This window comes from Lynx rufus, unplaced genomic scaffold (assembly GCF_022079265.1).
Source record: "Lynx rufus isolate CCGP_SWC_20201006 ecotype Redwood Valley unplaced genomic scaffold, mLynRuf1.p SCAF_6, whole genome shotgun sequence".
Taxonomy (NCBI): domain Eukaryota; kingdom Metazoa; phylum Chordata; class Mammalia; order Carnivora; family Felidae; genus Lynx; species Lynx rufus.
In genome coordinates this window covers 32,460,104-32,475,991 of record NW_025814878.1, presented here as the reverse complement: position 1 = coordinate 32,475,991, position 15,888 = coordinate 32,460,104, and the positions used below count along the sequence as shown (strand labels likewise).

Below are 15,888 nucleotides of genomic sequence, written 5' to 3'. Positions count from 1 at the left end.
AAATCAAGTCAGATGCCTAACCAGCTGAGCCACTCAGGTGCCTTGAAGCAGTCTTCACTTTATAAGATCAAATTTGATCAGTGAGTTTTAACTCGTATGCAGTGTACTATAACTGAAAATACTTTGTCATGTTAAATTAATCATTTGGTTTTTAATTAATCACTTCATTTCTACGTTCTGTTTGTACGAAGAGGACTGTGTATAATTGCAGCAAGATCCTAGTCCTTTATAATGCAAGTGATGACATAAAATTGTCAAACTGTTCTCATATGCATCTAACAAATTATTCTCAGTCTTGTTCAGCGTTGTTGATTTTGGCAATGAAAGACTTAATTGTAGATTTTTACACTCTTGTGTACTGTCTCTCTGTGTTTTTGGTTTGTCACTTGTTAGGTTTAACCTCAGTTTAACTTTTGGCCTACTTAATACATTTTGTTATAAAGTGTTCTCCCCCTCCCCTTTTAGAATGTAAACAAGTTATAAATGCAAAAACTGTCTAAAGAATGTGGGTATTTTATAAAACTTTGTGTCTTTTCATTATTGACTATAGTTTTTAGACTTGCTTATTGGGCATTAGTAACAAAGAAGAAAATTTTCGCTGCCCATATTAATGAAGATGTCTGATAAGAGAAGCCATTATTACCAGTTGATATATTCTGAAAGGGTGTGTGTATATATGTGTGTTTATATATATGTGTACATATACACTTATGTATGTATATATACATATATATACATATACATACTTACATGTATCTATAAACACATATGTATATACAACACTTTTATGCTGCTTATTGTTTACAAAACTTTCAGATCCATTTAAGCACATTATTTTGCTAATTTTAGAGACTGGGAAGTGGCCCAGTTGAGACCAAAACTCCTCTTTGTACTTGAAATTCTTTGTCCTTTGTTATGCATCATGTTGCCTCTTTACCAAAACATGTTTCTACCTTTGGAATATGCTAAGGTTAAAAGGCAAATACTATTGAGTGGCATATTTCTAGTTTCTTTTAAAGATCATTTTTCCTCACTGTTCATGGGGCCATGGTAGAATGTGATTTGTTTTACTAGAACTCATTTTTCCTGTTGATACAGCATGTAGTTGATGCTGCAATATATAGTTGTGGTCACAGTGGCTACTTCTATAAAACATTTTTCTCGTACAAAACTCATTAGGAAAAGAATGCTGATTTTCAGACGTGTCCAGAGCGGACCAGTGTAATAGCAGTGTCATAGTTATATGTTCAGTGAAAGTCACCTGTAACAGCACACTGTCCGCCTTTTCTACCAGTATACTTGGACAGATGAAAGAGTACCCAAGTAGCCCATTTTGAGACTTCCTTGAAATCTTTTTTTAAACATGCAGGTTTTAAAGTCTATTCTATAGTATGTTTAAGTGTAAAAAAAAAAAAGAGTATCTTAAGTTGCCACTGCACTAAATGGGCCATCAGGTGCCCTGTTTGTTTTGTGGCTTCTTTACCTGACATGATTGATACCTTATAGTGATTTGGGAAGTACTGAAGTATAGATATATGGACACTAATTTAGACTAAAGTTATGTATATCAGCTGTAATTTTACAGTTAGCCAGTGTAATTCAGATGATTTAAAATAGGGAATGTTGGGAGGTCATAGTGACAGGTGCTGAGGGTTAATGTTCATTTTTTAAATTTTGGATTGAATGAAGAGTCCACTAACAGGAAGCTGATGAATGCTTCATTAATCAGAATGGAGGGTGGCCAAAACTGAGGGACTTAAGTACCAAGAAATTTTGAAGCTATGGAGAGAGAACCATTAATATAACATGTTTTAAATGAGGAAGGAAGGGAAGAGACACCAAGGTCACTTCTTTGAGAAAATGACTTAGGGATGGCTTGACGTAGAAGAAATTAGTCTTTGCCATAAGTAGTCTACATATTAGAATGGTTAATAGTGTTGCTAATCATAAACTGGTGTTTTGTGGACATAATGCTTGTGCATATTTTGTTATGCTTTATCTGTTCTCAGGATTAGTGCTGTTAGTTGTTTTGGCAGCTCTTTGAATTAAAGATGGCTTCTCCGGGCTGGCCTTTCTTTCTGAAATACTTTAGTGTTTTTTTTTTTTTTTTTTTTTTTTTTTTTTTTTTTTTTTTTTTTTTGCCTATCTCATGCCAGGAAAGTGGATATTTTCCTTTTGATTAGAGCTATGAAAAATTAGAGATTAGGTGTGAAGTATTTCAATCATATAATGCTTGGTAGAAAGGAGACACTACTTCATTTATCAGTGGGAAAAATAAGACCAGGTGACACTGGTAATTAGAATCTGGTAAGAATCTGGCAGTTAGACATGAACTTTAAGTCTATATTAATAAGATACAGTGTTCATTGCCATCAAATGCATATGTAAGAGAGGGGGTGGGGAGAGAAAGACCAAGAAAGAAGAGTCTTTTTAAAAATTATTTTTTGTAGTAAGTCAGAAGGAAACTATTTGGGTTATCTATAAATTATGTTTAGACTTGATGTTTGAAAAAGGCTTGTAAAAGTAGATAAAAGCCTGGTGATGCTGCATGTCATGTTGAATTAAGTTTTAAGGACGATGGTCATCTACGTGTCTCATGTTATCTTGTTCTGAATGACTTACGTTAGTTGCTAATGGTACTTTTCCTTGAATTTAAATGTTAAAGGTCATCATTTGATTTTTTTCTTCTCCACTTCTGCAACTAAGTGATTTTGCCAAACAAATTGGATATTTTGTTAATACTCTCATAATGGTTTTAAATTGTTTCTGGTAAACCAAGAAAAAGCAAAAGTTTATCCCCTACCTGCTCCAGGAAGGTAATCATTTAAGATATCTGGATTCTAGGATATGTCTCTTTTATTTGCAGGAAAAAGCAGTTCTCTAAAGGTAGAGCATCTGCCATTATGCTCTGACTGTAATGATCATATTTTCAAGCTATGACAGTAAAACAGTTTTTAACATACTGATATTATATTATAGAATCTTAGCAATCAGTTGCAAAATACAATCTGGGAGTCCTAAGGTATGAATGGTTTAGGGAAATGGGAAATTTATGTGTGGAATCTGCATGATCCTCTGGCTTCCTTTAAAATTGGTGAATGGCAATTCTAGTTGGTATTGTGTGTGTGTGTGTGTGTGTGTGTGTGTGTGTGTGTGTGTGTATTTTATCCTCTATTATGTGAGTAACTTAGAATTATCTTCCTAGTGGTTTTCAAATTCAAACATGAACATACATCTTCTTCCCTCTCCATGACCAATGAGGAATACAACTGTGAGATTTTCAACATATTTTTTTGCCTAAAACCTTAGTGTGCAGTTTAATGAATAATTATAAAGTGAACATCTGTGTAACCACCACCAAGGTTAGGGTTAAACAGCAGTCAGCACCTCTATTTCTGATCCTAAACACCTCGCTTGCAGGTATAACCACTAATCTGACTAATATGGTAATCACTTTCTTGCTTTCCATCATACTATCACTAGTATTGAAATGATCCATAAGCCAAGTAATTTTGCTTTTTTTTTGATCTTTACATAAATGCATGTGTATTTTTGTTAATTTTTCTCATAATGGGTTGTGACAATTTAAAAAAATCAACTAGGAGAAGAATAGTCTCCAGTTTAAAGTGGAAGAGTATGTGTGTGCATGCCAATGCATATTTTGCTCTATTTTTCATCCTTTGCTACTGACTTACTTAGTTTTTATTAAGTATTTTAGATATAGTAACTAGTAAGTTGTCATAACATTTTTACCTGGTGTGTTGGCCCTGTATTATTTTAACATTCGAAGTTAAATTTTGAATTTTATAAAGTTAATGTATTTTTAGTGGTAGGCATGTAGAAACTACTTAGAGCCTCCTAGGTGGCTCAGTTGGTTAGGTGTCCAACTTTGGCTCAGGTTATGATCTCGCAGTTCATGAGTTTGAGCCCCATGTCAGGCTCTGTGCTGACAGCTCAGGGCCTGGAGCCTGCTTTGGATTCTGTGTCTCCCTCTCTCTCTGCCCCTCCCCTGCTCATACTCTGTCTCTCTCTCTTTGTCTCAGAAATAAATAAACATTAAACAGTTTTTTTAAATAAAAAAAGTAGTTATAGGGCCGTATCATCCTAATAGCTTAAATATCCATAATGGTCTTTTTACAGTTAGAAAGAAGTTATGTGTTGAGTGCCGGATATCAAAGTTGAATCATTAAATGTTACTCATTTTCAGAACTCAGTGAATATTTTAATATGCATTAAAGTATTTTAATAGACTTTAGGTAACTTAATATCTTGCAAAGTAATGAAATTTTTTACAAGTACAGATTATATATGAATACCTAATTTAGGGATGAAGATTTCCAACCTTACCTTGTTCCCATTAAGAATAATGTTAGAGGTTTCTCTTAATAGTGTTGGATGCCAGACTTTTGACCTGCTTGTCCTTGGTTTGGAAATGGCCTAGTGCTGTTTATAGTTGTATAACTTTAGCACAAGTGGTTTCTATAGCTACTGTCCAGTACCAGATGTAGAACAGTGGGAAGCTTTGATAAGGGGAGCAGGATTTTTAAACAAAAGCCGGACATGGGTAATTACCCCGAAGCTGAACTGAGGCCTGTTAGATTCAACACTGTCATTTACCTTTCATTTCACTCTACTGATTACAAGAAAGGAAATCTACCCAATGTTTTTCTCTTCCATCTCTTTGCCTTCTTCCTCTCACCTTATGTAAGAATGTGTATCATAGCTTTAATCTGTTTCAGGAATACAGGAGTGAGTCTTTCTTGACAAAATCAGATGGGCATTGTTAGTTTGGTGGCTTTCACTATGATGACAGCATTGTTGGTTTTCACTTATCATAGAATAAGTTTCATAAGCCATTTGTACTCTGTTGTTTGCAATGAAACTGCTGTTTTGTATAAACTACTGTCACTCTGAGAATATAAATGGCTTAAGGTTAATACTAGTGAGGTAGAAGAAATCATTATCTCATTATCAGGAACTGTCAGTAAGTAAAAGGACAACTTGAACCTAACCTGTAATTATAATAGAAGCCATTTGGATTTCTTCTGAATGGCTGTAGAACTTCTGCAGTTTCATCTCCAAACTCACACTTTTCTAGGGGGAAATCCCTTATTTTTAAATGGTAATTTTATACATTGATGATTACCTCTCAGATATTTTCATCAAAGTTTGGGGGTTTCTATAAAAGTAACTCTTTTGGCAGTAAAAGGACACAGTGAGAGAGAACTTTGGCTTTACTCAGAATGTGGATGGGGATGGTGTGAGAGGTAAAGTTAGGGGATTGTTTATAGTAGAGGATGGTGGGGCAAGGAAGTTGAAGAAACTCATACCTGATGACTCATTGTTTCTCTGTAAAGGAGGTTTTAAGTTTTTGCTGGGAGTGAATAAACATAGTAATCTAAGGTCTTGAGGACAGGTGAAATTTTGGAAAAGGTGCTGTCAGAAATTAGTAAGAAAACTGTGCCTTTTAATGATTTTTATATTCATGTACTTCTCATATTTTTGTATGTTTTCTTTTCTGGACTTGATTACATGTTCCCTAAGGGGAAAGCCCTGGCTTTCATCACTCAGCCTGTGTTTATGGGACCATTTGTGTAAGGTGATGAGGCTAAAGAGACTAAGACATAGTACTTATCCTTAGAGTACTTGCTCAGTGAGAGAAGTGGGCACCCAACCCATCCCAATCTCATATGTTCGGTTCTGTAGTAACCTGTGTGAGGTGCTATGTGAACACCGGAGAGCATCTACCTGAGGAAATGGTGCTTGTCAAGAGAGGAAGCCAGTTGGGGTGCCTGGGAGGCTCCGACTTTGGCTCAGGTCATGATCTCAAGGTTTGCAAGTTCGAGCCCCACGTCAGGCTCTGTGCTGATAGTGTGGAACCCGCTTCAGATCTTGTTTCCCTCTCTCTCTGCCCTCCCCTGCTCATTCTCTCTCTCTCTCTCAAAAATAAATAACATAAAAAAAAAAAAAAAGAGAGAGAGAGAGAGGAAGCCAATATTTTAAGCAAAGGTACAGAGGCATGAGAGGGGTTGTGGACCATTCAGGGAGCCCTGAAGTATTTTAGCACGACTGAAATACTAAGTATTTGGGGGAGGAATGGTTGGAGCGGAAGTTGAAAACCAAAGAATGCTTAGTGTTGAAGGTCTTTACATACTAAAGAACTTCGAGTTGATCCTTTTGGTGATGGCAAGCCCATGAGGGATGCTAGGAGAGTGGCAGAAGTTCGTGTTTTATGAAAGTCACCTGGGCTTTAATATGCAGGTAGGTTTGAGTTGTGGAAAGATACCTGTGGTAGCAATGTAGAGGCTTCTGACATGGTGGTGCAAAGATGATGAAGCTGTAAACTAAGAAGGGTAGAAGCGGAGATTGTAGAGGAGTTAATAGAATTAAGAGTTTGGAGGGAGGTAGACATGACAGAATTTGATTACTGATTGTATAATTGGGCTGAGGGCAACAGGAGTTAAGGTAGCGTCCAGAAATCTGGCTTGAGATGAATGGATGATAGTTTTCTTGAATTTTTTTCCCCCTTTCACATGAGGACAGTGCTTTCCTGGGCTATTGAAATAGTCTCCCAACTGGTTTCCCTGCTTCTGTGATTTCTCCTGCTGTTATATTTCCTATGCAGTAGCCAGAGGATCTTTAAGAATGTAAATAGGTAAGCTCTTACCTGTGATCTCATGGCATTGGTAGTGTGTCTGACTCCAGAATGTAAATAGATAGTGGAGCTCCCCTGCTTAAAAGTCATCAATGACTTTCTGTGGAATTTAAAATAAAATTCAGAATCTTTCACATAACCTTAAGGCCAGCCTGATCTATTTCTGGCTTGTCTCAGCCATTTCATTGTGTGTCACCTTCGCTTTTGTGTACCAGGCGTTAGCCACACTGGCCTGTTTTCAGTTCCCAGAATGTATTTATCTCTTTTTAGTTTCAGAGTCTGTGTTTCAAAACATTGTGTTTCCTCTCTTATCCCCTCTCACCTGAGACTCTTAGGTCTCAGATAAATGCTCCTTCCTTAGGGAAGCTTTTTTTGTCCATACTCTTCACCCCATCTTCACCCCATCTAGCTGGGTGTCTCATATTATGGTAACTCTTCCCAGTGTTTAATCACGGTTTGTAAGTATATGTTTGGGTAGACAGTCTTTAATGTCTGTCTTCTACTAGCATATAAGCCCTGTGAATTCACAGATCTTGCCTGTTTTGCTCAACTCAACAAATACTTAATGAATAGTAATTGTTCAGGGATTATTTGGGGCCCTTCTAGAATAAAAACAATCCAATTCAGCAATATTTAAATCATCCATTTGAAGGAAGAGAAAGAACAGTTATGGCTAACTAAAAGTTTTCTCTTTGAAAGTACATGGGATTTTGTCATTACCCTGACATCACTCTTCAAAAATCAGTGTTACAAAAACATTTCAGTCCCCTGGTACCTAGGCTTCATTTCTCACAAGAAACAAACCAAACAAGCAGCCGAATCACCATATTGTGGAAAATCCTTACACCTTCCTGCTGTTTGCGGAGGAGATGATAATAAAGAATGGCAAGTTTCGGGGAGAAAGCAGTAACTAGAAGGGTAGTGTTACCTATGTGGACTTCTCAGTGAAGAAACTTTAGTTCCTTTAAAGTCTGAGCAGTTTGTGAGGCTCCGTTTGAGAAATACTCTTACATGTGTGTATTCTCAGTATAATTCAGGGTGTCATTAGTTCCATTTAAAGTGTCCATTTCAAAAGTTACTGCAAAACATACAATTTTGTTTTCTTGAGAATTTGTTCCCATTTAGATTAAAATAAATTGTAAGTGGCTGAAGTACTTTCAATGTCTTTTTTGTTATTTTACTCCTTTTGATGTAGAGTTGTAAAAAATAATTAACTTGAATAAGGATTAACTTGAACAATGTCTAGTTTATGTACTTTTTCTTTCTTTTATTAGAGAATAATTTGCAGTTCTAGGTCGGGCATAGATGACAAAGTGATACATTTTAGAATCACCAAAGAGGATATGTATTTCTATATTTCCACATCATTCTTTAAAAAATGAAACGGTGTGGATAAATGCTGATGTTTCCTGAAGTAAAATGGCCATCCCGATCATGTTGGTGCTCTGTGACTGTAGGTGTTTACAGCAAGCAGAACTCACAAACAGTGAGGGACTGACTGTCAGCTGGGCTTTAAGCTGCCATTACCCACATTAGGAAGTACTCTAGAGAAGGATTTACCTACTTCAGCCAGCAGAGGGCAGTGTACACATAAAAGTACACTACCGGTTGTAAGTCTTCCTTTGGTTTCTTTGGCAAGTGTGTTAAAATTCTTCAAGTGGTTTATGTTTAGAATTAGCAGTACTGATAGGACAGGAAATTGGCTGGGTGGGACAGTGGTTAAAGGGGTTCTGTCTAAAAGTTTAGATCAGAAATATGTGCTACCATAATGTTGCTGTTCTGTGAAGAATGTCTTCTAAATGTCAAATTCCATTTTGAATGACCCACTGATCTACCACGTGGGAAGTTAACTCTTTAGCCATTGTTTTGATATAATTTCCACTAAGAAAAGAAGTGTAATGGAAAAAGCATGGGCTTTGAAGTCTGGTCTAGGCTACAGTTCTACAAATGCTACTTACTGGTTTATCGGTGGCAGATTATTTAAACTCTTTCAGCCTCCATTTCCTTATCTGCAAAATTTAGATAACAGTCTTCTAGGAAAAGATGCAAAAAATAATTCACTTTTGTAAAACACATAGTTGTAAATATAAGTTCTTTCTTGAATCAGAATTTGTGTATTGTCATATTTATGCTGTTTGTCTTACAGGGTTAAATGATAGGTCTGAAAGCAGTATATTTCCATTATGTAGCCATCTGAGACTAGTACAAATTTTCCTGTAGAAACTCTGTTATAAAAAATGATATGTTCAATAAGGGGTTAATATACAAAGTATATAAAGAACTTCTATAGCTCAACACCAAAAAACAAAAAAACAAAACAAAACAAAATGAAAAAAACAAAACGCAAGCAATCTGATTAAAAATGGGCAGAGGACCTGAATACACATTTTCCAGAGAAGACATACAGATGGCCACCAGACACATGAAAAGATGTTCAACATCACTAATTTTCAGGGAAATGCAAATCAAAACCACAATGAGATATCACCTCACACGAGTCAGAATGGCTAGTATCAAAAAGACAAGAAATAACAAGTGTTGGCGAGGATGTGGAGAAACGGGATCCCTCGTGCTCTGTTGGTAGGGATGTAAATTGGTGCAACCACTGTGGAAAACAATATGGAGGTTCCTCACAAAATTAAAAATAGGAATACCGTATGATCCAATAATCCCACCACTGGGTATTTACCTGAAGAAAACAAAAACAAATTTGAAAAGTATATGCAACCCCTGTGTTTATTGTAGCATTATTTACAATAACCAAGACACGGAAGCAATCTAAGAGTCCATCAATAGGTGAACGAATAAAGAAGATATATATGCACAATGGATAGCCATAAGAAAGGATGAGATCTTGCCATTTGTGAACAACATGGATGGACCTAGAGGGTATCATGCTAAGTGAAATAGGTCAGAGACAAACGCTAGATGATTTCATTTATACGTTGAATCCAAAAAACAAACATACAAAGTGGTGGTTACCAGAGGGGAAGTGGGTGGGGGGATGAGCAAAATAGGTGAAGGGGATTAAGAAGTACAAACTTCTAGATATAAGTAAGAGATGGCAGTGAGGACGTGTACAGTGTGGGGAGTATACTCATTAATATTGTTAATGTTTTGTGGTGACTGATGGTGACTACACTTATTGTGATGAGCATTGAGTAATATATGGAATTGCTGAATCAGTGTGTTGTACACCTGAAACTCATGCACCTGAAACCTGAAACACCTGATACTGTATATACACTGTGCTTCAATAATGAAATTTTAAAAATGGTGAGTGTCTAAAACATAGTGTAATCAATAATCTTAATAATTTATTCATATCTCCTGTAACTACTAACCTACTAGTAGGTTACTACTAACTACTAGTTAAATTTGGGAAAGGTAATCTGTAATCATTCACTGCCATAGTTTTCTCTCTGGGCATTTCCTAATTCTTTGTGTGTTTTAATTTTCCATGAAGCATTTCTTGCTTACTAAAAATTGGCAGGACTCAGACTTTATGCTACTTAGGTGATATGATGACTGATAGCGATAGGCAGGTTTGAAAGTGTTAGAGAAAACAGAAGTCGGACACTGTCGCAAGCTTGAGTTATGAGGGACATCAATGGTTGTGTTGCTTGAGGATACTCTTCTCCTTTTAAGTAAACACTTTGGACCTTCGAGATACGGAGTTGAAAAAAAATCTGCAGATATTCTTGGTTGAGATGGGCAGGGAATGTGAATAGAGAAGAGCATGAAAAGGTGATGAAAAATATGTAGAGTTGAATATCATCATCTCAAGTGTGAGCCCTGATAAACTAAAGATAGGATGAAAGAGAAAAAAGAAAAAAACCTACCGAGTTTGCCATTTTCTTCAGCGTCAAGGTAACTTAAATTCTCAGCAGTTGCAAATAGTATATTTTTTATGGAAAGGGTATATTTTAAGTGTGTATTATTCATAGGTATATGATACTTACATGTCTGATATAATATGTGGTAGACTATAGATATACTAAATGTTTCATATGGAACATTTATGAACCATGACTTTTCCACTTAGGTGAAAACGGTAGCCCAAGTCCCTGGAGTGTCTCGCTTACCCTGAAGCGGGACTTAGGCTGCTCGCTACTGGAACGGCTCTTCCCAGATCTCTGACTGCACAAGGGATTTGGAATTTTTGGGTTCTCCAGGAGTTTTTGTTACAAATGTTTTATTTCACAATCAGCCTTGTAGAAGGAGGCATTCCAGCACAGGACCCATACACATTCCTTATACCAATTATTCCCTACTCCCTGAGGGATAAAGATGAATAGGGATTTTTTTCCCCCCTCCAGAGGTTGCATTTCTAAGGTTATAGACATTCCTAACTTTTCCAGTCGCACATATTTCTCTGCCACTGGGTCTCTGTACCACTGAACACAAGGTCTGTTAGGAGCTTATTTTACTTTTACTCTATTCTGAGGAAATCTTGTGATCTAAACTACCCAGATAAGTATGTCATAGGTAGTATATGTTTTCTTGATAGCCATTAATTAGTATAGGTTTTAATTACTGCTATGGGATCTTCCAGGCTCCTGCTGTTCATTTCCAGTCCCTTACTCTGATCATCATATTCTCTGCTCTTTATCACCAGTTTGTCTTTTTTATATCCTTTAGGTCAAAGGCCAGCTGTTTTGTTAAGCTGTCTCGTTGGTCTGTGAGGAAGCCTATTTCCCACTGTGTTTCAGCTTTTGTGTTCTGTACGCTCTGCTTCCTCAGGTGCACTGCGTCCTTGGCAGCATGGTTGTCTAGGCCCATTACCAGTGGAGCCTGCGTCAGTCTCCAGCCCGTCCTCAGCTGCCTACTGAGCCTGCATGCTGGAATCTATCTTGTCCTCCTCACCACTGTGTGCTCCAGAACATTCCCCAAAGTAGTCTGCCGTGCATTTCAACATAGAGGTGGTCGTGCATGGCCTGGAGGTGTCACAGGGATAAGAGAAGACAGAAGGCAGAGCTGGAAAGGACCTCACTGCCAGCTGGTGTTGTGATTCCTCCTGTGTGGGAGAGGAAACTGAGAGGACGTTCAGCAAACTGATGTGCAGTTGAGTCCAACTCCCAGACATTAAGGGGAAAGCCTCAGAATTGGGGAATGTTCGAACCCATGTGGATTTTAACCAGGAATGCTGGCACATTAAATTTGCATTTTAACAAGTTGAGTTTAGTCTCAGTATGGAAAATAGACTGGAGAGGGAGCCACTGGAGAGAGGGCAACTGGCCATTGAGGGGAAAAAAAGGAGAGATGAGGAAGTTTAGATGCCAGTACTGGAGTTGTCGTGAAGAGAAGTGGATTTGAGACATTTAGGGTGGAGAATCAAAGATTTTTGGACTGACTGAATGTGACAGGAAAAGGGAGAGGCATTTGACCCAGGCTTCTGATTTCCATGTCTAGGTAGAGAGTGATGCAGGGAGCTGTGGGGAGGAGTAAAGCAGCAGGAGATGTGGACATCTGGACAGAGTTTTAAATAGCCAAGCAACATTTCTGCCAGGAGTGAGCTAGTGTGGCTCAGGAAGTGGACAGGTTTTCTAGCGATCTTTCTTGATAGCAGGACAGAAGTTGGAGGGTAGTTGAATGGCATGTCCCTTCCTTTCAGATGACCCTTCAGTCAGACTTTTGATGAAAGTTGAAATGCACAAGCCAAGGTTAAATGCTGGAACGTTGTTCTGTATTGCTGCTGCCCCGGGTACAGTCCTGAGATGTGGACCAGACCAGAGTCCTCCTCTGAAGTCCACTGTGCCCCTGGGGGTATAGTATCCCTCAGGCATCCTCGTGGCTCCTTATTTGTCCTCCTGCTATAAAGATTTTGTGTCATTGAAATAATCCTCTTAGTGGCCAGAACGAAGTTAATAGTACTTCTGATCTAGTTCTGTTGCTTTGTGGGTAGGCCGCTTAGCTATCAAAGCCTTAGTTTATCGCCTATTTATTGCCAGAGATACTCCTTCTCGAGTTGAGGAAAAAGTTAACTCTTGGAGAAAACCTCATTATATTATAGTTAAGAGTATGGTATCAGGGGTCAAATGGACCTGTGTTTAAATCCTAACTCTGCCACTTACCAGCTCTGTTATCTTGGGCCTGTACTAATTCCTCAGCTGTAAGGGATGTTAATAGTGTACTTATCTCTTAGAGAAGATGAGTTTATATTAGGTAGTTCATATAAAACATTTGTGTAGTTTGGGGCCCATAATAAATATCTAGTAAATGCCATGTTTCATTAGGTGTTCGTTAATTATGTACCTACAGGTTGATCTGATAAACTTTATCTTTCATCTTTTGCAAATTACATAGCCTGGAGTTAGTAACCACTGCCATGTTTTCATGCACTTGCAGAAGTATGTAATGTACTTAGTGTCATAAAATTTAAGTAGCTACTATTTTCTAAATTTGGTACTCCACCTTTATTCTTATGGTTTATGTTTTTTTGATAAGCAAGAAGGCATAAAGGTTAAGGGCTCAAAATTTGAATCTCGTTTATTTTTACTCGAGTCGTGTGACCTTGGGCAGGTTAGTTAACCTTTCTGTGCCTCAGTTTCCTTATCTGTAAAATGGAGACAATTACAGTACTGTTCTTACACAGTTATTGTAAGGATTGAATAAGTCAGTGTATATAAAGTACTTGGAACAGTGCCTGCACATAAGTAGCCCTATACCTCTTCTTATTGGGTTACACAGTTAAAGTGCCTCAGGCATGGTAGTTTTTCTGCTTGTGCCGAGAAGCACAAGTTGTAACTTTTTACAATCTTATAGGGTAGTATTTTCTGTACAATAATCCCCTTCAGAGCTTGCTGAAGTACTCAGCAAATGGGGAGCTAGTGTGCACAGCAGGAGTGTGAGAAAGGGGTTCCAGTCCAAGGCGATGGGCTGACAATACAGGTTGTCCCACCTTCTTCCTGAGACCATGAAAAAGATAATAAAGACACTCACAAGAGAATGAAGCCCTCACAGCAAAGAGAGCAAGAGAAATGAACCAACAAAATTCCTAGGAACAGAGTGCATACAGAATCCAATGGATACGTGAAATGGAACCCTGCAGGCTGCAGCACAGAATGGCAGAAGGGGACCACAATGAAGGCCTTTTTTCTTTCCTTTTTTTTAATGAATCAGGAAATCTGGACATGTTTAATAGTTTGGATTTTGTGTGATTTAAAAAGAAATTCTGTGACAAAATAGTTTCTGAATAAACAAATCAGCCAACATAATTTTATTTTGGCTACACCTAGGCTTTATTAAATATTAGGTATGAAGAAAAGGATGAAGATACTCATTTCATACAGGAATAAGGAAAAATATAAAAATATATGAAGATTGTTATATTCCAGATATATTTGTAGATATCATTCTGATACCGAAACCAGGATAAAAAATTAGGCTTCATATTTTCTAATTATGTCTTTATATCTGTTGTCAAAATCACATCAATTTACATGCAATGGAATCTGATTTTACAGTACATAGGAAGAGAGATTTTACTTCTAATTAGATTTTTTTTCACAGTTTGAGATGACTAGTGAAATTGAATGAGAAGATTAATTAGCCCTCAATTTTCTAAGCTGAAATATAACCTTCAGACCCAGATTTCTATTTCCAGTGTCCAGACATCAGTCTGAGCGCTAGTCCTTACCTACCTCTGAAGTCTGAGAGTGTGGAAATCGCTTGTTTAACTTTTATCTTCATCTACTGTGGTAAAGTTGCCAGAAATAGTTTACTTCATGAACTGAATATGGTTTTGCCTCCAAATAGTTTTCTCTATCTGTAGGACATTACATAAATCACTGCTGTTAAATATCTCTGGAGTGGAAGCTTCCATGTGTGAGGATTCTTACTGTCATGGGTGATTTCAGTTTCGGCTGAACTGTGGATCTGAAGATGTATGTGGTTGTCTGAACTTGTGTTGCCTGGGGCTGTTCTCTGTGCCCTCCCTGGATCTCTGTTTTCCCAGTGAAAGTATTTGCTCTCTTTGTGCAGAGGATTGTTGTACAGATCACACAAAGTGAAGCAGTTGAGAACACTGTTGGATACCCAAGCAGGATACAGATATAGAATGGTGGTGTATTTCTAATTCAGATAATAAAGAAAAACAAGCATGCACCAGAGAGCGGGATTTTGCTTAAAGTAAATGGCTGCTTTGGTTTCAAGCTAACTAAAGAAATAACTCAGACATCTTTGTTTTTTATATTTTCCAACCAACCAGAACCGGGACCAGTATTCACATCTGTTAAGTGATCACTTTCTCCCATACCAAGGTCATAATTCCTTCCGTGAGAAATATTTCAGTGGCGTAACAAAAAGAATTGCCAAGGAAGAGAAATGTAGCCAAGAGTGAAAATGAAGATTCTGACAATGGAAAAAGAGTAAGGATTTAACAGAAAAGACATTTGGATGTGAACTTCCATGTATGATATAGAAAACATATACTGTTTTAAATACTTTTATATAACGAAATAAATGCTACAAAGTAAATTGAACAATTCTTTTACAATTAGCTTTGTTTTATAGACTGTTTTGTTGTATGTAGTCTTTGGAACCGTATTTAATTTATATTTGTACTTTCAAGTATTATGGAAATTGAAAACAGTTATATTTTTGGTAATTAATTTGCAAGGGGAACTGATACTGTTGACTTTTTAAACAGATACTTGCCAGATATGTTACAAGCAGTTAAACGTGGTTGAGAATTTATTCGTTTAGTAGGTTTGTTTAATTTGGTTTCTGATTGTAATTGATTTACAGTGCCACTAATAAAGTTTACTGAGGATCCCTAAAATGGTGGTGTATTTGGTGCTTTTGGGGAAGGGGGATGTGATGAAGGAAATGAATTTTTATTTATAAGTTCCAGACTAGTATGTAATGATAGCATAATGGTGATGAGAGGAAAGGCTAAGACCTGGCAACCTGAAAAGCTCCCCAACTCCTTGAGGCCTGTCCACATCTGAAGCTCGTCTGTACCTTGGACTTGCTCCTGCATTCCTAGAACTTGACTGTTGGTCAAGTTAACTACCCACAATTTTTGGTTTAGAAAGTAACCAATAGTTAAAAGCAGTAACAACAACACAAATCCTTGATGGTTCCCTAATGGTATTAGGCCTAATCAGAGCTCTTTGAAATAGAAGCTATATTTTTCTTGAAGGAGAAACTTTGCTGAGTCTACAGTGTGTCCATCATGAAAATATCTTGTTTGAAAACCACTCTACCCATTAATTCAGGATGCTAATAGC

At 37.3% G+C, this 15,888-nt stretch overlaps 1 protein-coding gene across 2 annotated transcripts in view; it reads left to right on the top strand.

The window, feature by feature from the left end:
- TRMT11 (tRNA methyltransferase 11 homolog) overlaps positions 1 to 15,431 on the top strand; it is a 59,556-nt gene extending 44,125 nt beyond the window's left edge. For both annotated transcript variants that reach the window (XM_047102699.1, XM_047102697.1), the window contains exon 13: positions 14,865 to 15,431. In XM_047102699.1, coding sequence (XP_046958655.1) covers positions 14,865 to 14,996 — 132 coding nt within the window. In that variant the 3' untranslated portion in view covers positions 14,997 to 15,431. The remainder of the gene's footprint in view (positions 1 to 14,864) is intronic.
- The last annotated feature ends 457 nt before the right edge of the window (positions 15,432 to 15,888 follow it).